We start from the raw sequence: 24748 nt of genomic DNA, 5'->3' as shown, positions 1-24748 counted from the left end.
TGAGTTTTAGATGATGTGCCCATTTTGTACGCAAAATAGACCAAGTATCCCCAATCAAATTGATTCCAGTAATCTACACAGAGAGAAAAAGTAAGTATAATTGTTCTTGAATTGAGAACATTCGTTCTTAAAATCACATGTTTTCGTGTTAGCACGAGAACATTTGTTCTTGAAAACGGGGTAAGCACGTTTCGAGTTCAATTTAAGAACAAAACGGTGATCATAATTGAGATCAATTTAACTGGATACCAGCACATTAAACCAATATTAACTTAAACAAGAAAGGAAGCTACCTTCGGCCAGCCGAAGCTTATATACCCTTGTAGATAAAAGAATACTCACTCGGTGCAGTTCCAGAGATTCCAGATTCAGCGTTTCGATTTATTTCAATTTTGTTTTTAAGTAGTCAAGAATCAAAACGCCTACTTCCTACAAAGTTACATTGAATTTTCTTATATTTGTTTGGGAGCCTTAAGATATAGTGGTCCGATCCGGCTGGCTCCGACATATGTACTACCTGCAATAGAAAGAAGACCTTCGGGAAAGATTCATCGCGATAGCTTTAAAACTGAGAGACTAGTTCGCATAGAAACGGACAGACGGACAGACGGACATGGCTAGATAGACTCGGCTATTGGTGCTGATCAAGAATATATATACTTTATGTGGTCGGAAACGTCTCCTTCACTGCGTTGCAAACATCTGACTGAAATTATAATACCCTCTACAAGGGTATAAAAATCACTTCCTACTTTTAAGAACATTTTCAACTCAAATGCATTCTCTCTGTGAAGAGTGCTCTATTTATATTCGGATTTCAAGATGTGATAGAAAACGGAAAGATTTCAAAGTTCAATGGTTTTTTCCATCAAACGTGTGGTTTTATAAATGAAATAATGCCATTCATTAAACAGTGCAAAACAAATGGCGCCGTTCAAAACGATATAGCAATAAAGGTCTTCGAGCTCTCATGATCGTCCAGTCACTGTCCTTAAACGATATAGAAATAGCGTTCTTTAGATGACAAGTTTCAAAAGCTGTTATCGAATCCAGCCTATTTGCAGAATGATAATTTTAAAGCTGAAGAGCGATCTCGTCAGCACACACAGAGCTCTTGGATTTCATAGTTTACAGGGCCAAAAATGTAACAATTCTTGGTTTGTACTTTATTATAATGCAAACTAAAACTAGTTTATCCACTCAGAGAACACACACACGAATGCTTAACTAAGTAAGTGCCTCCCGACCTTTGGGAAGGGGCGACCCTGTTTCGATATTAATTTCTAATTCGGCATGTCCAGTTTGTGGTATTTGTTGGCGCAAACATTGCTGTGCTAAATGGTGTAAAAGTAATTGGGCTACCAAGGTAATCAACAGTATTATCAACATCATCATCAATTACGTACAAGTACAAGTATAGTTATGTGTATAATAAATTATTCTTGTCACCGATCGGCCTCTATGCGTGTTAGGTATAAAACGACTAAGTATAACAAAAATAATGTACACTTTAAGCTACAACACTTTGGGGTATTTGCATATTGAATTGCGTTACTTGAACATCCTAGTCCTCTACAAAAGTACATCCTCGATGCGTCCGCCAAAAGTGATTTAATAATTCGCTATCATTGGCAATTCAACTAATTAACTTCTGCTCCTCTGCTGCTTCCTCTAGCCTTTGTTATTTACAATCTTCGGCGAATCTCCTCAGGTTCTGGTGGTTCTCAGTACGTCGCGTAAATGCAGTTTTGAGTTGGTTTCAGTTTGGCTGGGGATTGTGCGCTCTTCACCAGCGGATCTGGTGCTTGTACTGCTCGTCCACCGCAATGCGCTTGATGGTCTCGTAACCTAGGATAATGCTGAATGAGAAGGCTGCCGACTGCACCAGGCGGGCGGACAGGCCCTTGAAGAAGCAGTTCAGCTTCTCCTCCTGCCAGAGCTCCCGGAAAGCGACGCTCATCGAATCCAGACGGTGGACCTGAGGGAAAAACATTGTTTAATAGATTACGCATGAGTGACGAGCAGTTTTAATTGTAGCGATAAGAATTACGACATCTTCAATAAAAATTGCAATGCGGGACTCATTTTACAATCTTATAAACTAATAAAAATTCTGATTTAAGAAATGTAAAACAGTTTTGGCATTTATGGTGATAGTATCAACTTGATACACTTTTAAAGTAAAATATAAATTAAATAATTAAATTAAAACTGAGTAAAACATGCATTGTATAAGCCATCTTCAATAAAAATAGCAGTGCGGAACACAGTTTACAATCTTTTAGACCAGCGGTCGGCACACACAAACGATGACATTTTGTTCTATATTTGTGTGAGTAATTTGCACTGGGCAGCTCATCAATGTGTGTGTGTAGACCGCTGTTCTACAGTGTACATGAGAGGCAGCGGATGGACAGAGCAATTCCCTATGCTCACTTAATAGAACGCTGCCGACCGCTGTTTTAGACTAATATAAATTCTGATTTAAGAATGAAAAATATTTTTTAAATTAAATTTAACGCAGTTTTGGCATTTATGTAGATAGTATCGATTTGATACACTTATAAAGCGAAATGTAAATTAAATAATTAAATAAAAACTGAGTAAAACAGGCATTGTATGAGGCAATAAAATCTCACCTGCAGACGCGCTCGCACTATATCTAATGGATTGGTTAGTATTGTCGTTGTGAAGCCACCCAGGCTGCCGGCCACGCACTGGATAAACAGATGGGACACCCAGACGGGGCAGATGCGGAAAAGTTCGTCTGCGAATAGGGTTCGAAATGAATATAATCTAATCTCACTCACAGGCGGAAGACCTACCCTGATAGAGGTGATAGAAGGCCCACCACATGGCCGAATTAGGTACGTAGGCCATCAGGCTGGCGGTGTAGCCGCGGTAGAAGCCCCGGAAGCCATCGCGTCGCATTATCTCCCTGCCAATGTCCATGGAGATGTGCAGGCGACTGCGACCGGGCCACGACTTGATGCCCAGCGGGTTGATATCGCCCTTGGAGCCGGCATGGGCCGACATGCCGAGCACCATGGCGTGCTGCGATATCACGTCGAAAGGAACTATGATGGTCTGGCCCACCAGCGAGGCGCAGCCGCCGCCGGCGAGGGCCTTCATCCGATGCCCGGCGCCCAGATCGCTGAGCACATGGCGCACGCCCTCGTAGGTGCTGATGTAGAAGACGCCGGACACTATTTGCACGGAGGAGATCCAGAAGCCCCTGTACAGGCCGGGCACTCCCTCCGAGCGGTAGATCTTCATGGCACAGTCCACCATGCCCTTGTAGACATCGCTCTTGTGCTGCACCTGCAGCTGCGTCTTGATCACCGTGAGCGGGAAGAGGCAGCAGCGCACCGAGAAGGAGCTGAGCATGGAGAGCGGAAAGAACTTGGTCTTGTTCATCATGTCCCATTCGATGGTGCGGATGTAGGGTGTCCCGTCGGGCGCAACTCCTGCTCCGCCGGGTGCCTGCACCGCCAGGCGGGATGAGGTGCTCTCCGCCATAGCTGCTATCTGTTTAAGGTGATCCTCCTGATCGTTCGCATGCGTGGAGGCTTCTGTGCGATGTGGGCTTCCCTCACAGCCTGGCGAGCTGTTGTCTCTGGAGGCATTCGACCTGCATGACTCTAGATGGGTTCCTTTGTCCGCCGCTTATTGTTGCCGTGTCTTCACATACATATGTATATATATATCTGATCTGGGGAATACAAAGCATCATCAGTACATTGACGCAACTCGGAGGCATACGCACGAAAATCGTTCCCAAGGTCGCGAGACAGATACGGATTTCGATGGGCCGCCCGTGACCTTTGCTCCTCCGCCAAGGCCAAGGAAATCCAAATCTATTCGGTGGCTATCTAATCTATATATATCTTGGCGCCTCCGCCGATTCGGAGTTGTTATTATATAATGCGCAGACACCTGACTGAGTGGCCTCCGCCCCCCGAGCCACCCCTCGCCCACCGTGCAAAAAGCACACACGGACGTAAACAAACTCTTCACGCGGAGTCTGGACGGGATTTCCTCGGCCTCAAACACTGGGTGAGGTGAGAGCTGGTCTCCCAGGTGGTTCCGCGGTCACTTACCTACGCCTGTGTGCTTGTTTGGATATTTGCTTTGTACATATCACATAATAAATCTGATGAGAATGAAAAATTGCTATAAGAGAGATTTTTTGGGAGTGCAAAGTGTGGCCAGAGGATTGGGTGGAATGAAGCTGAAAATGCCTCAAGTGCAGGTGGAGAGCTTTGATAAGGGCTTAGTGTGGACTCGAACCGGAAGCAGGGGTTGCTTCCATTTAAATGTCGGTTTTACATTTTTAAAGAATGCATTTTAATTATCTTAAATAGATAACTTTGTTTGGATATGACCAGTAAATTACACAAATATTTTATAATTAGCAGGTCTATTTTTATAAAAATTTTTACCAGTTCCATTCAACATTTGTATAATGAAAAACTACGAAATAATAAATTAATTTCGTAAATTAATTGTTTTATCTGAGGATTTTGTTCTAAATGTTTTTTAAAAATAATCATTAAAATGTTCATCATTAGGATTAAGATATTTATCATTTACTTTGCCCTAACAAAGACAGAAGATTTTAGCAAACAGCCGCATACCTGTAATCCCCATTTCAAATTTAAATGCTTTGCAAACTGCTGTCAAATCTGTTGACTTTTGACATTTCCTTTTGACACTATTTACCGCCCACGCCAGCCGCCCATTGGTCCTTCCCCTTTGGAAAGAGCCAACCAATCAGCCGAAAGCGGAGGCGTGACGCGCCTGCGCAGTGCCTCCTGCCCAGCATCCCGGGGCACCAACCCCCAAAAAAGGTGACTCCGGCCGCATCCTGGCTGCCAGGCATCCTGGCCAGGTGGCCTCAGCCAGTCACCACGGAAACTCGAAAGCAACTGCACGAAAGGCAACGGAATGCGCGCTGATCAGTCGCCAGTGAAAGCCAAGTGAAAGCTCCAACGAGCTCTGAATAATTGAGGACTATTGATGTCCAGATCCTATTAGTGAAAATCCAACAAGTTCAAGAGTGCATCCGGACAGCCGGACCAAAATCGATCCATGGATACAGCCAAATTGGTAAGATTCGCTTAAAGCTTTTATTTCTGCTGCATCTCTGGACATAAATAGGGCTTAAACTAGGAGTCCTTGGAGGCACTTAGCCGTAGCTCAGGGTGTAGCCCATGTTCTCCATCAGAGTCTCCTTGATGGCCGGCTGGAGGGCCCGCTGCATGTAGGTGGTCAGCAGACCCCGCACGCCCATCGAGAAGAGCTTCTCCAGCTCGTGGGACATGGCCTCGCCCACCAGCTCCTCGCGATCTCCGCTGGAACTTGCTCCTCCGCTGGCTGCTCCACTGAAGATGTCCGCAAAGGCACGGGCATCCGGCTCCACCAGCTGCTGCAGCTGCTCATCCTCGAAGTGCAGCACATCCTCGCTGAAGTTGATCTGGTCGGGAACCAAGTTCTCCTTGGCGAACCGCCGGCGGCGTCTCCGCTTTTTGCTAAACTGCCGCCGGTAGAAGTTGTCGCCATTCACATCCACGAACTCACCCGAATCCTGGGCCTGGCTATCGTTGCCCAGCTCCACGCTGCGATCCCGCTGAGGATTGCCATTCTGACCCCGTCGTATATCGTATCCAACTGGCCGAGAATCTGGTTGAGAATCCTGAGTGTAGTGCAACTTGCCCCATCTCTGCGGCCTCTTGCTGCCCAGAATCACATGCGGTTCGCCCAGTTCCACATCCGGAGCACTGCCGAACCGCCGCTTGGAGTTCTGGCGCAACCGAATCCCAGTGGGTCCCTGGCATCCGTGGGCGAACACCGATATGAATCCCGGCTCGGCGAAGTGGGAATCCGTGCGCACGGAGGCAGCTCCCAATCGCCTGGACTGCTCATAGTTCGCGGAGGATTGCCCCGATCCCGACTCGTATCCCAGTGGCACCGTTCGGAACTCGATGCCCGCATGCCGGAGTCGCAGGATCATGTGGCATTTGCCGCCCATCGGTTGCATCACCACCTTGCCGCTCAGCGTGAGATCCGGAAAAATCAGCCGCGTGTCCAGCGTGGAGTTCTCCGTGCTGAACTTGCACTTGTCGATCTCCACCCAGCGGTTGGCCGACTTGGCCGGCGGCACTCGCACCTTGAGATCCTCCACATCCACCCGGGAAATGGCCAGTTTGTGGGGCTGTCTGTGCTGCTGATTCTGCTGGTTCACCGCCAGCAGATCCTCCAGCTCCAGAGCTCCGGAGCTACTGGAATCGGAGAAGGGATAGGGCTGTCCGCTCCGGTGGAGCAGCTTGGCATGATAGCCACGCCCCGAATTATAGCCACCACCGCCCACGTTGTAGAAGTCGTCCTCCGGATCGCTGTGCTGCCCATAGAAGCTGTGGTACAGCTGGTAGGGACTCTGCGGCGGTGGCTCCCACATGGCTCTCGAATAGGAGGAGCTCTTGGTCTGGATACTACGACGTCTCATGTGCTCCAAAGCGTTCTCCAGGCGGTTGGAGCAGCGGTGGGGCAACTGATACGGCTGGCAGAGGGTCACTAAGGAGCAGGGATTAGTAGGATTGGGATTAGGATGAAGTGGTGGTCACTTACCCTGCAGCAGAGCCCACATGGTCAGCAGAAAGTGCAGCCTATTTAGATACCGGCTCACGATTTTCAGCATGGCAGTATAGCAAACATGGAGTGGGTATTATAGATACTATACTCAGATTATAGGTTTTTTAAAAACCCTTTAAACTTATTTTAAAGCTTTTTAAAACACAACCACTTCGATATTTTCAACACATTTTATGATATTTTTTAATTATTTGGAATTATTTTTGAGTTTTTCAAGTTATTTCATTTGTTTGTACTGGAATTCTTTTGTAGGTTATCAACACTCTTTAGTTCTTCAAGAAATATATCTTGTGAATAGGGTAGTCCTCCAAAACTTTAGTTCTCGTATGTATGGTTTGGTTCCTTTAAGAAATCTTTTAAAACTTTGACTTCGGTATATAATTCCTAAATTGAATTGGATTATCAATCTGGTAATATTTCTTTATAAGAATCCTCTACCATCTGGAAACACCTCCGAACGCGACCGCAGCTGAACCGAAAATGCGAGGCCCAAGCGGATCGAGAAACTGGCTCGGTTGCGCTTCCATTGCCACCAAAGGCACAGCACCCACAAGAAGACGGAGAAGAGCAGCCATCGTGATGGTGACGACCGTGTCACTGCCTCATCATGTGCAGTGAAAGTGTTTTCCACGACGGATCCACAGCCAACAGACGCGAAAAGAGACAGATTCGGAGTCCGAATCAGTCAAGCCAAGCCACACAACGCACCTCGTCGTGGAGGGGAAAAACAAGGGAAAAAAGACCGAAGACTAAAACAATTTGAAGAAAGAAAAGCATTGTCTTCTGTGGGCCTCACGGGCCTCACCTCTCAACCGCCCCCTTGGGCTGCTGCAAACTAGATCAGTACATATACCCGTATAATATATATACCTTATATTGTATACACACTCGGAGCGCCGAAAAGTAAACACGAGAAAAGTTTCGTAATGTCAGTTGCGGGCGCGCATGCGCCGTAATCTCTCTCATTGTTTCAGAGGGTTCAAAGTTGATCAATCCGTCGGATGAGTCAGTCACCCACCGCCACAGTTTGTTTTCCCAATTGCACTTGTAATTGGCACCAATTGCGCATACAAATTAGGGCCTAATGGGCGGACCCATGGGCTTTATAAGGTACTGAAGGGTATTTGCCCTATGAAGATAGCTGTTTTGAGATTTGCATAATGAATAGGGGTTACATTAATTCAAAAATGTATGATCGATCAATGGAAAGATCATTCCATCATCAATAAAAAATATTTTTAAAAATATTTATTTTTTTAAAAAGTTATTATTTATTTTAGCACTTGATTTTTTATTACAAATATTTTTTATTAATTTTATTCTTGTGGTATAAATTCTATAAATCCAAAAATAAACTTCCCTAAATTTCTAACAAAATTTTTAGAAGATATTTTCCTGTTAAGGGAGTTTCCCCTTCGAGGTGAACCGTCCAAAAAGTAGTTCCCTGTTGCACCTGCGCACGTGTGGCAGGTGACATCGCTTGGCTGCCGATGTATTTTTATTTCTTTTAGCTGCTCGCACATGACAGTTACACTATTACACTAAATAATTGCGGTAATTTGATTTGACAAATGGTTCGCTTGCACTTAGCAAACGCAATTCGGCGCTATATTTTGCAATTTATCAAAAATTTGTGCGCGCAAAAAGCGGAAGAGTAGTTCGTTATGGATTGCCAAACGCCATTGGACTGCCAGTTGAATGTACCGCGTTCAAGATTTACATAACCCCCGATTTCGGGGGGAGAAAGTCGAGCATTCTGCATTTCTTCTGGCCGAAAATGGAGAAAAAAGGGACGGTGCCGCTTTCTGCGTTTCCATCTGAGGTTGTTTCTCCATTTCTATTCCAACTTGAAGTTGGGTGGCACACTGCCGATAGAGCCGAACCGAACCGGCAACGATTACGGGCATGTAATTAAGGGTAACTATCGCACAAATGGTTCTCGAATGCGACGGAGCACATCCACATGGCACTGCATCCATCGCATCGCTTGCTGCTCCAGTTTCCAAATGTCAAGCAAGGGACTCGAAATGAGGGCAGCACTGGATGCACTTCGGGCTGGAGGCCCGATAAAGTGGGTTCCGAAAACAAACAAAGGCAGGAAAATTGATCGGAAACTTTAAAGAAATTCTATTGTCTTTGCTTGTTGAATTAATGTTAAACTTATTTGGGATACCTATTTAAATTAGAAACTTCGAAAGTGACCCACATCTTAACCAGAAACTAAAAGGAATAGTTACTTTTCCACATAATAATATAATATATTTCAACTAAATATTTAATATTCTATAATAATTATTCAGGTTTGGTTCTTTAATGGGAAAAATTAAAGACCTTGATCTAGTATTATCCACATATCTTTTGCTAGAGACTATATTGTCATCGAGTTTCCCCCATGAAAAAGTGAAATCCCTGTCGGCTTTAATGAGCCCCACGAGCAGGGTGATATGATAACCCGGAGAGAGCGAGAGTGCGACCATAAACAAAGGTTAACCTCGGCCCAACGCTCATTAAGTGTACAAGTGTCAATAAACCGCAGTTGGAGTTGGCATACACCCATCCACATACCATATCATATCATGTCCAGTTCCAGAGTTTCAGTAGTTGTTGCCGACAATGGCTCATTACTTAATGGCCAAGAACAAGAGAACCCGGCCAATTGACACCCGGCAAAGGCAATGGCAAAGGCAACAGAAAAAGCAAAAGAAGCTGTTAGACTAATTGCCACAAGTTCCACTTGACTATGTCAATGTGACGAGTTGGCCATTCCAATCCATTGTCTGAGCAACCTGTTAGCAGCGGGTGGCAGTCGAGTCACCCAGCAGGTGGCTTTAAAGTGCGACTGGCTTAAAGGGCAACCCCCAAAAACATGGCAAATTGACAACTAATTTGGCCGAGACGAAATCAAAATCGAAATCGAAATCCCCGCCGAAAGAGACTCCCAGACTCATGACAATTTCCTGGCGCGCCCTGCCTCATTTCCTTCTTCCGCAGAGCGACTACGGCGAGGCCAAGACGCACTTGGAGCAGCTGCAGCAGACGCTCACGCACCTGGACCACCCGCACCACCCGCACCACCACCACCACCTGGGGCTCTACCATGGCGCCCTGCCCAGCACATCCACCATAACCACCGACTCGGTGGTTTCCTGCGTCAGCTCCACCCTGCCGGCGGTGGCCAAGGCCATTTCCGCCTCCTCCAGCTGCGATGGTCCGCAGGCGGAGCGCAAGAAGTGCCACACCAGCGATCTGGATTCGGTTGCCCAGGGTCATGGTCATGGTCACGGCCTCATGGAGGCCATCTGCATTGGCCAGAAGACGTCGCCGGTTCCGCCAGTTGTGCCACCACCCTGCTGCTTGGCCCTGGGCGAAGGACCCTCCTCGCCGAGTCCCATCGCCACGGCCGCCCTGATGAACGCCACCTCCGGATCCTCCAGCTCGGGCGGAGCAAGTGCCTCTCTCTGCAACGGTCTGTATTAAATACTCATGCGTATTCTAAAATATATTATTAAACAGGAGGAATCTATGCCGATTTGTAGGGGTTTTTAAATACTATAAAGATCTATTACTTCTAAATAAAAAAGGGAATTATTTAAAAGGGGAAGTAAACCGCTAGTAAAAGCGGTATAATGGGTAAAAAAGACAATTCCCTGTCCTAATACTAACTTTTAAAAAATGTGTTTATAAAATCGGTATTTTGGCTGTCTTGGTGCAAAATAATGTCAGAATAAGGAGTGTCGTACCTGGTTAATCTCTTAAATAAATTTAAAAACAATTGGCATTCAAATATGAAACTTTTTATTTTTGTTCATTTTTCGCAAAAAAATCATGATGTAACCCCTTATGAAAAATTTTAAAGTTAGTCAACAAATTGGTTTCCCTAAAAGTGTTAGGGATCCTCACCTTTGGTTGGTAGCTGCTCAAAACAGTCGGAATTTAAGCTGTAGGGGTTGATTCATTCAAATTACGATTGAACAACTTTAAAAAAATGCATTTTTTCAAAAATATCAAGTTTTTGTAGTGTATATTTTAAATTTAAACCAAATTGATTTTTAATAAAGGTTTTTTTTGGAAAAAATAGTTGAGGCTAAGTTTCTTTAATTCCCCACTCTGCAGATCTCACGCGGGAGTCCTCCTGGTACGCCCACCACCATCATCACCACCACCACCATCACCACCAGTTGGCCGACGAGCTGGTCATGTATGCCACGCCCACGCCCACGCCGGCAATCGGGAAATTCGGGCTGGACACCTCCACTGAGGGTTACTTGAACGCAAGGTACAATGGTAAGCGTCCTCGTCCACGTCCACTGTCAAGTCCGGATGCAGCCCGCTCCTCCTGCTCCTCCTCGTAATTCATCCTTCTTCCTGATCCCACAGCCAACTCCACCCTACTATATCCACTTTCTGTTTGCTTTTGCTATTTACACGTTCGCTTGTTTATTAATTTTCCATTATGAGTTCAGAAAAGTGAGTGGGGGATGGAAAATGCTTCTCATGGAATGGGCTTGGGATTTCGGGCTGCTTGCCCTTGCCGCCCGGAGGCTTTGTTTCAGCTTAGATTGTTTTTTTAAGTTTTTTATTAAGAAAACATGACTGAAGTTGGCGCGTGCCGAGGCCCAAAGAAGATAAATATATTTGTAGCTGTAGGACAACTTAGATAAGGTCAAAAATATTAAACTAATCTTTTAAAAATGCAGCTGTTTCGAACTTTGTACTGATATATAGGAAATAACTATACCTAACTGCAAATACTAAGCTGATTTTAGTTTAAAGACTTTTTTCCCCTGTTTTCTAGCAATTCCTCAATTAAAGTTAGCTTTAATCCCCAGACCCCTATTCCATTTTTAGCTATCTAGTCTTGAATTTTTGCTGGCATTCGATTATGGGCAAGTCAAGTGCAGGTTACAAGCTCGATTTGTGGCCTCAAAGGCATCCCATTGCGAGCGTTAATATGAAATATTATCTAACAAAAGTCGAGGCCACCTCGCTTGACTAAGAGATGTTTTTCTTTTTTACCCGGGGGAGCTTCTTCTCCGGCATTTATGAGTGGAAAACGTAACCTGGACTTACCTGTTCTTTATTTTTACCTCCCATTTTGATCTGGCATCTGCAGTGAATGTCAAAGGCGTGCGGCATGAAAGAACATCGAGTTTCTTTGACATACCCGCTGTGACGCACCCACACTCGCATCCGCACCCACATCCGCATCCGCACCCGTACTGCTACAGGTAAGAATCTGAGAAATCCGGGGATTGAACTTCACGCTGACAAGACAAGTCAACTTTAAGTCAATCAGCGGAGTCGCCTGCTCCGAGCTCCTCGAATAATGCGCTTTCTATATACTTTTGATTTATGCTCCATCCAGATTTCCATCATCGCCACCCGCGGGCATTCTAAAAAAAGGCCAGGACGAAGGTAAGTCCCCTCCAAGATTGAGAAAAATGAAAGGAAAATGATTAAAGCCGTGCGTTCGCTCATCATTTATTCAAATTATTGTGCGCGATATGCATACCTATTACCTATCGGTGGGTAATTCAATTCAGCTGCCTCTTCTTAGTGGCTCCCAATATTTTTTCAAATAAAATGCAAGAAATCGCGCGCATAATTTACAATAACAATATCGCCGGTGTTAGTAACCGCTAATCCAATTGGCGGCGGCACAAGCGTGCAATTCAATTTCGAGGGCCAGATATAGTTGGCCTCCGGTGGGCGGTGGGCGGTGGGCGTGGTCCCGAGCGTGGGCTGAATCCCAACCGCCCATCGAACAAACAGCTCAATCACGGAACAGCCGTTGAGTGGTTTGTGTTAGCTACACCACCCACCCCAAACACCCCATCCACCCATATACACTCAGAAAAAATAAATTTAGACATTACAAAAAATAATGTATTTTTTAAAGTTTAATCAAATATTTTTTTTTGTTTAAATATTTATTTCTAGGCTTAATTTTTTTAATTTTTTAATTTTTATTGATATAATATCCTAGCGCTGCAAGCGTAAGCTTATTATTATTGCGCTAGTCACTTTGACAAAATTGCTTATAACATTTTTATATAATACTTAAAAGCTAACAATTTTCAAAATCATTAAATTAGCGAACTATTAACATTTAATTCTTATATACTATATACTTTTTATTTTTATTTTGATTATTTTGTTTTTTTTTTTGTTTTTTATGATTTTTTACCTAATATTACTTATTTCTACTTTTATTGTGAACTATTAACATTTAATTCTTATATACTATATACTTTTGTTTTTTATTTTGATTATTTTAAATAGAAATCTTTTACAAAAACATTTACATTATGGGATACAACAGACAACCAATTTGGTATAAAAAATGTTTAATCGAAAAACGTAAAAAATTCTAAAAAATGAAATAGATCATTTATAAAACCCACAAAAAGCAGAAGTATTTTAAGAATTAGTACACCATAGAATCCTATTTTAGAAAATAATTTAGAAAGATAACATGGTCCCGGGAAAAGCAATTGTTTTTTATTTCTACTTCTATAATAATGAAATAATTCTATATTTAATGTCATTAAAAACTTGTGAGGCAAGATATAGGTTTCTTTATTCAAAGGCAGGCTATAACTTAAAACTTCATGTAATCGGTGTGTACTATTTACTATACAAAGCAGTCAAATATTTTTTTCTGCATGTAGTGCACTGCTACACCCTCTTTCACCCACCCAAACCCCCACCCTTGGGCTGCAGGGCCAACAGGTCTTCGTTTTCCATCAGCGGCAGCTCGTTTGTTGATATCGACAATGATGTTTTTACTTGTCGACACTTGCTCATGGATTATGCAAAGGTATCTCCTGAATTTTTAATGCGCCGAGCGTCGAGTCGCGATGAGGTTGGTCGAGGGATGGATGGTGGGCTGAGGGGTGGGAAGAGCTGGGAGTTATGGAGTAACTACCTAATGAAAAGGGCAAACTCGAGTGCTTCGGCGGTTGGGGTGTTGTGTGCGTCCCCGTTAAATTGCAGCATATTGAGCATTTTGCAGCGACTGACGGGAGTGGGCTGCTTAAATAATTAATTGCTGCTAAATACCCTGGCCATTTAGAAAAGGCCAACGGCACCCAAACAAAGCAAAACAATGTAAAAGAGTTTTTAATGGCAATACAGAAGGAGGGTTGCTCTTTAATAAGGGAATTTTAATTATAAGTTACCAAAATTATCCTAGATTATAAAACCATTTAAGAAATGTATCTTAAACAATTTGTCTTGTCTTATTGGCTTTTTAAATTTTATATTTAACGATGAGTTAATTTATAAATTATGGTTATACCATATCCAAAAATGCTTAGGCTAATTTTTGTCAAAATAATTGAAAATCCCATATTACCCTCTGTAGCAAAGGGTACCCGAAATACCCATGTAATTAGCGCCCATTCCCTCGACACCAAAACCATTGCTCAAACGTGCATGAAAGCGGCTTTCGCTCAGCTTCTGTTGAACTCCTTTTTTGAATCCTTTTTTTATAGACTCAGCCCCGGCAGCCGCTGCTGCTGCCGCCGCCGCCGCTGCAGCCGCAGCAGTTTACTGCAGCGATGTGTCCTCCGGCCAGCACTTCCAGCATCACACAAAGATCGAGGATGCGGACTCCACCACAACGGCGGCCCAGCAGCAGCAGCAACATCAGCAGCAACAACAGCAGCAGCAACATCAGCAGCACCAGCAACAGCAGCAGCAACAACAGCAACACCACCAGCAGCAACTGCAACATGTGGCTGCACTGCATCCGAACCACCATCATCACCATGGACACCACCACCAGCAGACGGAGCAGCAGGCGCTCACCCACTTGACGCCACTCCATGCCGCCTCCGCCTTCAAGTTTAGTCACACGGCGGTTATTTCCAGTTCGGCGGTATATGCCACGCCCTCTCACTACGCCCACCAGCAGCAGACGCAGTCGCAATCCGTCTACCGGGAACTTTCGCCCACCACCTTGGCGGCGGTTAGCGATGCGGATTTGAAGTACGACACTGGTCCCTACAACGCCACCATTTCGTCCACCTATCCCTCTGCCCTGCGACCCAATGTGGTGGACTCCACCACCTCCAGCGATGCGGAACTGCGTCTGGATCAGTTCTACGCCAGCAATGGCATCTCCACCAGCAGCAACGGCCAGACGATCAGCCAGCGGAGGGGCTCCCTGCAGCTCTGGCAGTTCCTCGTGGCCCTTTTGGATGAGCCCACGACCAGGTGAGTTTAGTAGTCCATGAATTTATATTGATTTTAGAATAAAGTTTAGTAAATTAACACTCTGAAATATAACATTAATCGCTATTTATCAGCGTTACCTCAATAATACCATTTAGTTAATAATCGGGGTCACCAATTGGACGTGAGAAGTTCTCTATAATATAAGTGATATTTCTTACACACAAAGATTTGAGTATTAATTATTATCAATTAGGTCAACTCCCAAAATCAGTATTTCTTTAAAAATCGGGGTCACCGTAACCTCAGTAATACCAATAAGTTAAAAATCGGGGTCACCATTTAGACATGAGAAGTTCTCTATAATATAAGTGATATTTCTCATAGACAAAGGTTTGAGTATTAATCGTTATCAATTAGATCAACTCTCAAAATCAGTATTTCTTTAAAAATCGGGGTCACCAATTATTACCATTGTAGATCTTTACCAATTAGGTCAACTATTAAAATACCACTTGGTTAAAAATCTTTTTCACCTTTTAAATTACTTCTTCCAGTGCCAGCTGCATCGCCTGGACCGGCCGAGGCATGGAGTTCAAGCTGATCGAACCAGAGGAGGTGGCCCGTCGTTGGGGTCTCCAGAAGAACCGGCCGGCCATGAACTACGACAAGTTGTCCCGCAGTCTGCGCTACTACTACGAGAAGGGCATCATGCAGAAGGTGAACGGAGAGCGCTACGTCTATCGGTTCGTCTGCGATCCGGACGCCCTGTTCAACATGGCCTACGGTCACCTGACCACCGGAACCGGTTCCGGAAAGGGCGACCAGCACCAGTTGACGCTGTCGCTGGCCAAGACGCCCCCGACTTCCGGCGACTCCCAGACGCAATCCACCCGCGTGGCCAAGTCGGAGTATTACGATACCGCCGGCTTGCATAAATATTAGCTAGATAGTCGGAGTGTATGTATCCATATGTGGGCGGAGCGTGGGAATGCGGCCGAGTGGGCGTGGCCGGGTCCCGTGTACATTGTGTAATCTAGTTTGCGTGTGTATGTGCGTGGGGTCACGAATTTGAAATGAAGGTTTCGTTATGATGAGCTGGGTTTTGGAATTTGGGAAAAGCTCATTTTCACCATTTACTATCTTAAACTCAACCACTTTACAGTCATCCCCAGAAAATGAGAGTTAATTACAGAAATTTAACAAAACCAAAACAAAGATTCCAAAATAAAATCACAAATACAAGATGGTTTCATTATATTTACTTTTTCCAGTCAAGTCACCTTGCCACTCTCTTGAGTTTTTGCCTGACACTACCTAAGATACATAGTTATTGATTCCAAAGACTAGGCTCATCAAAACGACATAAACGAATGGTATTATACAATATTTACATATATCATATGTACTAACACGCCTATGTATACATAGTACATTAAATAATATGTGTATATAGAGGGGGATACCAAAGAAAACAACTATTGTATGTGTCCACCACTAATCGTAGTTCTGCGTTGAGGTTGAGTTACTTAATAAACTATTAAACCTGTTTCCGATTTCGAAACCCATGTAATTTCTTTAAGATTATACATTTTACTTAAAATTCCGATAAATTGGATAGTTTGGAAACCGGAAACAGGCCTGTGTGAACCGTTTCTGTTCGTTAATCAAATGGCAGCAGAGTTTTTTTTATCATTCGCACCTCACTCCTCCTTCTTCTTCTTCTTCTTGGGCTTATCCTCCTCATCGGAATCCTGGCTAGAACTACTGGCACTGCTGCTGCTGCTCTCCTGCTTGCGTTTCTCCGGAGTCTTCTTGGCCAGCTTTTCGATGTACTGCTTCAGTTTATCCGGCTGCGGACTGTATGCCCAGTGGATCAACTGCAGATGGAGATCGGTGGGAGCTCCCGTTTCCGCATCGAAGAGCTTGGCTTCCTCGCTCTTGATCTTCTCCAGCAACTTGGTCAGCTGACGATTGCGGACAATGTCCCAGCTGGTCTCATCATCCGCCTTGGGAAACATGGTGCGCAGATGCTTGTAGTTTCCCTTGGCCTTGGAGCCGCCATAAGCCTCCAGGAACTCGCTGGCCAAATCATCCTTGGAGTCCGGCAGCTTGGTGACCACGGCCAGTGGCAAGTAGGCACGGTTCTCCTTGATTCGGTTTTCGGCCTCGAACTTCTCCAAGAAATCCTCCAGCACCTGGACGCCCTCCTTGATGGCCTTGATCTTGTCCTCGTTCTTGGTGCCGGAAAGTACCCGCTTGGAGCTACCAATCAGTCCCTTAATGGCCAACCTCTGGTAGTCCGGATCTCGCTCCGCCAAAATGCTGCAATGCGAGGGAGATGCATATAGAAATATTTTGGATACAGGCAAACAATGTGGAATGTGCTGATATAGTTGTGTAAATATTAGGGTGGATCGTGTTTTTGAAAATATGTCATATCCATTTTTAAAAATAGTTTTATATATGCAACGATATCGGATTTTTCTATAAATTCGAGGAATACATCTCAATAACTTAAATAGTTTTATATATGCATCGATATCTGATTTTTCTAAGAATGATTCGAGGAATATATCTTAATATATTCAAAAACCAATGAATGATTAAAAGGTAATATTAATATTTTTGAACCTAAAAATCAGTCAGTCGGAAAACCAAATGGAATACACCATTTGGTTACTATTTAGATAACCTTTTCAAATCCGCAATGATCATGGTTTTTTGATTTTTAATTGATATTGCTCAGAAATAATCATTATTTTTGAGTTGTATAAATATGTATCAGGAATAATCATTATATATATCCACAAATTCTTAACAAATGACAATGTTTCAGGTTTACGGATTAATATAATCGATCCACCCCAATATACGCATAATACAGAGAGCTGTGAATAGGAAGAGCGCAGTGCCGCCTGCTCTATCAACCTAATGAGACTTCCGAGTTCGACACTCTAAAACTGTGCCATGACATCATTTGACGTCGTCGCTGGTTGCCTGGGCTGAAGGTCTCCGGCTCATTAGAATGGATGACCTGGTCACCTACCTCAGCGTCGCCTCCGCAGCGGCCTTGTCCTTGAATCCCAGTCCTGGCACTGTCTCCACCTTGTCCTCGCTGTCGGTCTTGGCATTCTTGCTGGACGCTCCTCCGCCATTCTCCTCCAGCCACTTCTCAAAGACTCCGATGGCCGCATTTATGTTCTTCAGCTTCTCCTCCGCTTTGGTCACTATCAGAAAATTGGTTAATTAGCTAACTACAGGATTGATCTTCCAGAATCACTTACTCGAAAGGACTCTCTTGGCCCTGCCGAGCAATCCGCGCACTGTCAATTTGCGATACTGCATGTCATGGTCCTCCAGCAACTTCAAAGTCTCCAGCGCCTTCTCCATATCCTTGAAGCCAAACTTGGATTCGCCCTCCGACATGATTGCTCCTTTGGTTGCTAATACTTGGGTTTATCTGTGATATCTGATAGATAGCGTCTGCAGTCTACAAGCGCCAGAATAAGACTGATTTTGCGTAGCCAGATGGCATATGGAATTTAATTATAGGAAGGCGAAAAATGAGCGACGCTGAGAGGCACTGAGCACCGCTGAGCAGGCCAATTAGATAAGCACCACAAAATAACTGGGTGACTCTATGCTGGGGAACCGGTTTGTTGTCGTACCGGAGGAGCAAAACAAAACCCACGAAAAATAAACGAAACTAAGCGTTGCCATGACGTCAGCGCCACGGGAAACTGATAACGAACAACATATGCGAACACAGGGGCGGACACGCGACATTGAAAGGGAATAAACGATGTGGAATTATAGAAACTTAAATGCTACATACAGGCAATTATAATTTATAGCTTGGAATTAGAGAATCAGTCATATTTGATTATAAATTTATCATATCTGTTGCTGAATGTTACTTCTGAATTACTTTAGTTAACCATATTAGCAAATATATACCTCTTAACATAATTTAATGGCAATTTCAAGAGCTAAAGCCCTGCCCAATTATAGTTTCTGTATATCCAAAAGCTTAGAATCAGAGAATCAATCATATTTGATTATAAATTTATCATATGCCTTGCTAAAAAAATCTTCTGAATTACTTTACTTAATCATATCAACAAATATGTACCTCTTAACGTAAATTATTGTTAATTCCAAGAGCGAAAGCCCTGCCCAATTAATACAAGCAAGGGTTATAATTTCTTTTTGTTGTATATTAACATGGAACTCGAAACGCTTTGGGCTTAAAGGATTACGATTACGATTGGCTAGTTGCAGCTACGCCGTATTTGGAGTACATCGTCGACCATGAAGTTGCGCAGATGGCACAAAGCCTGCACCACGTTGCCCTGATCGCGCAGATTCGGTCCGATCCATTGCTCGGGTAGCGGCGCCTTGGCCACCACTTGGGCGGGGGTGACGTGCGTCAGTGCGCGCCGCCAGTTGTTGCTGCACGTGGCCACGTTCAGGTGGCTGCCCGTCTGCAGGCCCTCGATGTACTTGATGTACGCCTCCGAGTGGATGACGCGATTGATGCGCGGTGGCACGGTGACGAACAGTGGCTCCGGCGGCGGTCCTAGGACAATCGTTTGCTGTTGCTGCTGCTGCAGCTGCTGCATTTGGTGGACGTTCTGCTGCTGCTGTTGCTGCTGCTGCAGCTGCACTGCCTCGAGATTGCTGGGAGCACGCGGCGATTGCGCCAGGCTGGGCGGGATTGGCACCGTTGTGGCGCCGGCCAGTGACGCATTCTTCTGGCGACGCGACACAAAATTCTTGCTGCGATCTGCCGGCGCTATCGACTTGCCGCACTTGCTGAGGTGAACCTCGCGCACGTGCTTGATGAGGCGCAGAACATTCGGGAAGGCCTGGGTGGACTTCTTGATGCGCGGGCAGTTGCGCCACAGGCAAACGTACTCCATCTCCACGCCCGCCTGCGGATGACGCTGAATGTGGCCGGTGCCATCGGACATGCAGTGCTCCGTGCAGTCGCCCAGCTCCTCGAATTGAAAGTCACACTTGTCCCACTGGCACTCGAAGGTGAGCACCTGGCCGTAGGCATCCTGGGACACCTGGGGCGAGGGACTACCGCTATTCTGGGCGTCGTCCAGCTCGCGGCGCATGGCCGCCGTCTCCTCGTTCTGCCGGCTGGCACGATCCTCCCAGCTCTGCTTGACGCTGGCGGGGAGATTCTTCCACTCGGTGCCCACCATGCGGGAAATGTCGCCAAAGGTGGCGTCCGGATTGCTCTGGCAAATGCCTAAAATCATAAATATACAATATATAATAAACATTCTCTGAAGCAAATGAAATACCTTACCTTTTCGCACTTCACTGGAGTACAGAATGTAGCCAGTTAGGCATTTCTTGGCCGATTTGGCGGCCTTAACTTTGGAGGTCAGTGGCGTGGAGTTCACCGAAGGAGCCGGCGAGGACATGGCCGCAATGTCTGAACTCAGCGAGGGCGTATCCCCATCCATTGAATCCTCCAGCATGCCCAGCTCATTCATCTCGTTCTTTACATCCTTGGAGGGCTTAATGGGAGTCTTGAAGTAGAAGATCTCATCCTCTGTGACGGCGGGACTGTGCTGGAACTTGCGCATGTTGCCGGCGACCAACTTGCGCAGAGCCTTCTTCAGCTCATCGTAGACGGACTCGCATATGTACACATCGCTCTCCGAAATCTCCGTGGGCCGGGAGCTGATAAATTCGGCGTACTCCAGGACGGCGCATCTGCCCACGATGCCCACGACCGGACTGACCTCCTCGACGGTGCTCAACAGCAGTTCCTGGCGGAAGAATTGCTTGCCCAAGCCGGGAGTCGTTTCGCTGGGCGGCAGCAGCCAGGGGCCTTTAAAGTAGGACTTTCCGTTTTGCTCCCAGATCTGCTGCACCTGGGCCACCGATTGCTTCCCTGTTTGAGTGGCCACATACACAAAGTCACCGGTTTTAATGGCCCCACTGCAGACGGTATTGTATTGCTGATAGTAAATGCTGCTACTCTCTGCATTTGGCGGCGGATCGCAAGACACATTCGGTTTCTCCTTCTCGACCATCGTTTCCTGTAGCTTCAGCTCCTCCAGTTCTCCCTTGTGCTTCTCCAAGCGCTCCTTAAACACAGACATCACACGCTTCAGCTCCAGCGGCTGCTCACGCGGAACGAATTTCACCGAGCTGCCTTCACGCACAGGCGGCCAGTTCTTGAGCTTCTTGAAGCAGCGACCCTGGATGTTGTAGCGCGACTCGCAGACGAACACATCCTTCTCGGGTAGCCGTTCTGGTCGCATCTTGATGTAGTCCTTTATGTTCATCACATAGCACATGCCCAGCACCTTGTCCATCGAAATGGTCTGCGAGAGGCTGCTCTTGAACACCTCCTTTTCGAGGAACTTGCGAGTGGTCACATGGTAGGTTTCGTGCGGCCGCACGAAGATCGAAGCCTGCATCAGCTTTTCGTTGGTAGGCGATGTCCACAGGCGTTCGATGGAGCAAATCGATGGAATCTTGTTCTCCGGCATTTGCACGTAAACGTAATCGCCGGGGGAAAATACCTGCTGGTTGATTGTCATGCTTTCGCCCTTGGCGGCGTTGAACTCCTCCTTTTCCTTGTCCTGTTCTTGGTCCTGCTCCTCCTGCTGCAGCTTTTGCTGGCGACTCACCTCCACGTCGGCTAGAAGGCGCTCGAGGGTGAAACTTAGAGCTGGTGAGCTCAGCGTGTCCTTGCATAACTCGTCCCGCTTGCGGATAAAGTAAGTCTGCAGCTCAATGGAGTCCTACAAGTATAATTATAAATATATAAGAAGAATTAAATTAACAAAATTGTATAGCCCACCTGAAATATATCTGAATCTGTGCGCGACAATTTTCTAGCCCTCTCCAAACAGGCAAATATATCCTCCTGGTAAATATCAAGTCGCTTGTAAGCTCCTTTGTCCAGCCTTCGCTTTACAAGATCCAGCGATATGCCGCGCACCTTGGGCCCCTCGCCAATCTCATCGTACTCGGGCAGTTCGGCCAGGGAATCCGAGTAGCAACGACCCTCCTCGTCCTGGTGATTGTATAGAGTGGTGAACAGCGAGAGGAACAGCTCCTGAACGGCCAGCGGAACATCCGGCAGTGAATCGCGCTCGGTGCGCAGTTGCTGCTTCAGCTGCAGCGTCAATTGCTGCAGCACCAGTGCATCTTTGTAGATCTGCGAGTCGGGTTCGTTGTACTTGCAGGCATTTTCCAGCATCAGAAGGAAGTCCGCAGACAAGTCATCTAGGCTCTCGTAGGCGCCCTGTTTTAGTTTCTGAGCAATTCGGTCCATATCAATGGGTTCCTTAATAATATCATAGTAGTCCGGATACTCGTTCTTCGACGGCAGCTTGGTAAAGATGAGCGATAGCTGCCTCTTGCCCTTGGGCTCCTGGTACTCCTTCACTGATTCGTAGAACTGCCACAGGCGTTCGGTGATCAAAGCGGTCTTTAGCTTCCTGCCCACTTTGCTGTACTTTTGCTGGGGTTTCTTAACGTCCGACAGACCCGGAAACTCCTTGAGCTTTTCGTTTAGAGCTCTTTCCAGAATGTTGGCATCCTCGTATATATTCGAACCCTCCTCGTTGTACTGCCGGCAGTTCGAGAACATAAGTCGGTAGTCGGACACCACATCCTCCACAGCAGCATAGCGATCTGTGCGTATGTTGTGCTCAATGGTGTTCATATCAATGGGGTTCTGGATGATATCGTAGTAGTCGGGATAAACCTTTCGCGGCGGCTTCTCCATAAACATCTCTATGGGACGACGATTGCCCAGGGAGTAGTCCACCAGATACTTCTGTATGCTCAGAATTTTCTTCTTGATTGCCGCATTGATGGCAATGCGATTGGATTTCGGGGAATTCGAGTTGTTTGGCGTGTGACAGGCATTCGAGTTGCTATTCGAGTTGACGCGCGGTCTGCCCGGCTTGCGTCTTTCCGGCTGCGAGCTGGTCGCAAAGACCTCGGCGTCCAAATCGTCTGCGTCCTCGTCATCCAGATCGCTGCCCTCCTCCAGGGACTCCTCCACCAGCTTGGCGTTCATCAGCTTCAGCATTTTCAGGGCATCCTTGTGCGTGCGATGGGAGGGCGGAAAGGCCTTCTTCGCGTTGTCCAGCATGAGATACAGATCGGCGGTGAGATCACTGATGTTGGCATAGTCGCCCTTCTTCAGCTTCGTGTGGATCTGGCTCATGGAAATGGGTCGTTTGATGAGCTCAAAGTATTCGGGGTGAAAACGGCGCACTGGCAGTTTCCACAGCGAGTTGCCCAAGGGAGGACCAGTGACCCCGGGATGCTCGGAGGTTCCTGGTGCGTTGTACAGATGGTCGAACAATGCCCACATGGGTCCTTCGCCCTTTTTGCTGGTCTCCTCGTCGTCGGAGCTGTCCACCTCCTCTTTAAGGGCTAAAAAGATACAGGTTAAATATGAAATAGTAATATTTAATAGGTGTAATCCCCACCAGCAATCGCCGCGCTGGACAGGCTCTTGACCCTTTTGGCCAGCTTGCCCTTGCCCGTTTCCAACTCGATACGCCGCTGCGTAAAGATGCGTTTGAGGGCCTTGGCGTCCTTGTAGATCTGCGAACCGGGCTCGTTGAACAGGCACGCATTCTTGGTCATCTGGAGGAGATCCCGCTCCATCTCCACCAGCGAGGAGTAGGCGTTCATTTGGATTTTGGTCGCAATCAGGCGCAGATCAATGGGATGCTCGATGACATCGTAGTAGTCGGGGTAGATCTTCTTGGAGGGCAGCAATTGGAACATGCGGTGCATGGCGCGGTCACCCACGGGATCGGAGGCGGTCATAATGGAGGCGAAGAGCTCCTCGTACTGGTTGTACTCGTCATCAGGGGCGCCTCCATCGCCGCCCGGTTCCGTGCTGCTGGTCATGCGGCGCACCTGGCGGGAGATGCGCCTGGCTCGCGGCTCCTCCTCCGCCAGGCCGTTGGCCTCCATGATGCGCTGCCGCTGCACCTGGATGTGCTGCCACAGGGCGACGGCGTCCTGGTGCTCGCAGCTGTCCGGTTTGTAGAAGGCCTTCGCGTTGCCCACGAGCAGCTCCAAATCGGCCATCAGATCGTCCAGGTCGTCGTACGAGTCCGTCTTCAGTTTCTGCTGCACCTTGAGCAGGTCGATGGGATTGACGACCACGTCGTAGTAGGAGGGCTCCTGGCGGCGCTTCGGGGCCCGGATGAAGGTGTCGCACAGCATGGAGCCGTCCTCCTTCTTGATATTCCTGATCGAGTCGTACAACTGCTGGCAGAGTTCCGTGGGATCGAGGCGGCGCTTTTTTCGCGCCGATTGTGTCGTCGTCTGCTGCACCGGCGACTGCTCCGGCGTCGAGTCGTCCAGCTGCAGCGGATCCTCGTCCTGCCGGCTGGAGATGCTGCTCGCCCGGCGCTTGCGGCTCAGCATCGTGTTTTCCCTGCTTTTAATTCACTTTAAATCAAAAATTCGACAATAAGACGCCACCAAAAATGCCACAAAAAGGTCTAGAGATGTGCGAAAAACGAGAGGTGGGCAAAGTGTGCGATACTATCTGTATGAAACATCGGCTGGATTGCCATCTCTATGGTGGTGAGCTATCGTATTCGGATGGGCGTGGTGAAAATATCATTTAAAATTCTGAGCACATTTTGTAAATATTTATTTCTATTTATTTTTTTACTCGAAGTCGTAGCAAAAAAATAATATTCCGGTCAAATTAAGATGGTTATTAAATTTACCATCTTTGACAGTCGATTTTATTTAATAGGATGAAGATTACTTCCAAAACCGCCAAACAAAATTTAAAATAATTAAAAATTTTACTTTTAACCAACAAAAAAATTAAGAAAAAATTGCCTTTCAAAACGTGCAAAGTTGTACTTTGTTCCTCCAAAGCCATTCCCAAGAT

The 24748-nt window shown here is 46.2% G+C and overlaps 5 protein-coding genes across 6 annotated transcripts; 1 reads left to right on the top strand and 4 right to left on the bottom strand.

Annotated features, from left to right (window-relative positions):
- Nucleotides 1–1119: 1119 nt before the first annotated feature.
- Nucleotides 1120–4219, bottom strand: LOC108058732 (solute carrier family 25 member 44). Of its 2 annotated transcripts, none has more exons than XM_017143665.3 (4): nt 4101–4219; nt 2826–3712; nt 2640–2767; nt 1120–1978 (listed from the first exon to the last, which is right to left on the bottom strand). In XM_017143665.3, the coding sequence occupies exons 2-4, from the start codon at nt 3517–3519 to the stop codon at nt 1787–1789; spliced, it is 1014 nt and encodes a 337-aa protein (XP_016999154.1). In that variant the 5' UTR covers nt 3520–3712; nt 4101–4219; the 3' UTR covers nt 1120–1786. The 2 variants fall into 2 exon arrangements, with proteins under 2 accessions (XP_016999154.1, XP_070073388.1); XM_070217287.1 differs by lacking the exon at nt 4101–4219 and adding an exon at nt 3767–3988.
- Nucleotides 4220–5188: 969 nt separating this feature from the next.
- LOC108058635 (uncharacterized) lies at nt 5189–6709 on the bottom strand. Its single transcript, XM_017143525.3, has 2 exons — nt 6628–6709; nt 5189–6573 (listed from the first exon to the last, which is right to left on the bottom strand). The coding sequence occupies exons 1-2, from the start codon at nt 6695–6697 to the stop codon at nt 5189–5191; spliced, it is 1455 nt and encodes a 484-aa protein (XP_016999014.2). The 5' UTR covers nt 6698–6709.
- Nucleotides 6710–9535: 2826 nt separating this feature from the next.
- Nucleotides 9536–15937, top strand: Ets96B. Its single transcript, XM_017143528.3, has 6 exons — nt 9536–10117; nt 10765–10935; nt 11765–11879; nt 12017–12066; nt 14193–14871; nt 15387–15937. Exons 1-6 carry the CDS (start codon nt 9598–9600, stop codon nt 15772–15774), a joined length of 1923 nt encoding a protein of 640 aa, XP_016999017.2. The 5' UTR covers nt 9536–9597; the 3' UTR covers nt 15775–15937.
- Nucleotides 15938–16092: 155 nt separating this feature from the next.
- Ude (Uracil-DNA degrading factor) lies at nt 16093–18352 on the bottom strand. The gene is made up of 3 exons (XM_017143527.3): nt 18117–18352; nt 17879–18059; nt 16093–17154 (listed from the first exon to the last, which is right to left on the bottom strand). The coding sequence occupies exons 1-3, from the start codon at nt 18256–18258 to the stop codon at nt 16533–16535; spliced, it is 945 nt and encodes a 314-aa protein (XP_016999016.2). The 5' UTR covers nt 18259–18352; the 3' UTR covers nt 16093–16532.
- Nucleotides 18353–19028: 676 nt separating this feature from the next.
- polybromo (protein) lies at nt 19029–24378 on the bottom strand. Its single transcript, XM_017143524.3, has 4 exons — nt 23313–24378; nt 21665–23256; nt 20153–21605; nt 19029–20092 (listed from the first exon to the last, which is right to left on the bottom strand). Exons 1-4 carry the CDS (start codon nt 24265–24267, stop codon nt 19104–19106), a joined length of 4989 nt encoding a protein of 1662 aa, XP_016999013.2. The 5' UTR covers nt 24268–24378; the 3' UTR covers nt 19029–19103.
- Nucleotides 24379–24748: the final 370 nt, after the last annotated feature.

The sequence above is a fragment of the Drosophila takahashii genome, chromosome 3R, assembly GCF_030179915.1.
Source record: "Drosophila takahashii strain IR98-3 E-12201 chromosome 3R, DtakHiC1v2, whole genome shotgun sequence".
Taxonomy (NCBI): Eukaryota; Metazoa; Arthropoda; class Insecta; order Diptera; family Drosophilidae; genus Drosophila; species Drosophila takahashii.
This window is presented reverse-complemented; position numbering and strand designations above follow the sequence as displayed.

Bases quoted from the DNA above. Each gene is read 5' to 3' on its own strand.
- Ude (XM_017143527.3), bottom strand. From the start codon at position 18,258: ATGTCGGAGGGCGAATCCAAGTTTGGCTTCAAGGATATGGAGAAGGCG. The intron at 18,060-18,116 runs GTAAGTGATTCT...ATTTTCTGATAG, and splicing joins GGCCAAGAGAGTCCTTTCGA to TGACCAAAGCGGAGGAGAAG. The intron at 17,155-17,878 runs GTAGGTGACCAG...CTCGCATTGCAG, and splicing joins GCTGCGGAGGCGACGCTGAG to CATTTTGGCGGAGCGAGATC.
- LOC108058732 (XM_017143665.3), bottom strand. From the start codon at position 3,519: ATGGCGGAGAGCACCTCATCCCGCCTGGCGGTGCAGGCACCCGGCGGA. The intron at 2,768-2,825 runs GTAGGTCTTCCG...CCCTATTCGCAG, and splicing joins CTTCTATCACCTCTATCAGG to ACGAACTTTTCCGCATCTGC. The intron at 1,979-2,639 runs GTGAGATTTTAT...TTTTTCCCTCAG, and splicing joins TAGTGCGAGCGCGTCTGCAG to GTCCACCGTCTGGATTCGAT.
- Ets96B (XM_017143528.3), top strand. From the start codon at position 9,598: ATGACAATTTCCTGGCGCGCCCTGCCTCATTTCCTTCTTCCGCAGAGC. The intron at 11,880-12,016 runs GTAAGAATCTGA...TGCTCCATCCAG, and splicing joins CCGCACCCGTACTGCTACAG to ATTTCCATCATCGCCACCCG. The intron at 12,067-14,192 runs GTAAGTCCCCTC...CCGCCGCTGCAG, and splicing joins AAAAAAAGGCCAGGACGAAG to CCGCAGCAGTTTACTGCAGC.
- LOC108058635 (XM_017143525.3), bottom strand. From the start codon at position 6,697: ATGCTGAAAATCGTGAGCCGGTATCTAAATAGGCTGCACTTTCTGCTG. The intron at 6,574-6,627 runs GTAAGTGACCAC...CCTGCTCCTTAG, and splicing joins CATGTGGGCTCTGCTGCAGG to TGACCCTCTGCCAGCCGTAT.
- polybromo (XM_017143524.3), bottom strand. From the start codon at position 24,267: ATGCTGAGCCGCAAGCGCCGGGCGAGCAGCATCTCCAGCCGGCAGGAC. The intron at 23,257-23,312 runs GTGGGGATTACA...GTATCTTTTTAG, and splicing joins GTCCAGCGCGGCGATTGCTG to CCCTTAAAGAGGAGGTGGAC. The intron at 20,093-20,152 runs GTAAGGTATTTC...TTATGATTTTAG, and splicing joins CTCCAGTGAAGTGCGAAAAG to GCATTTGCCAGAGCAATCCG.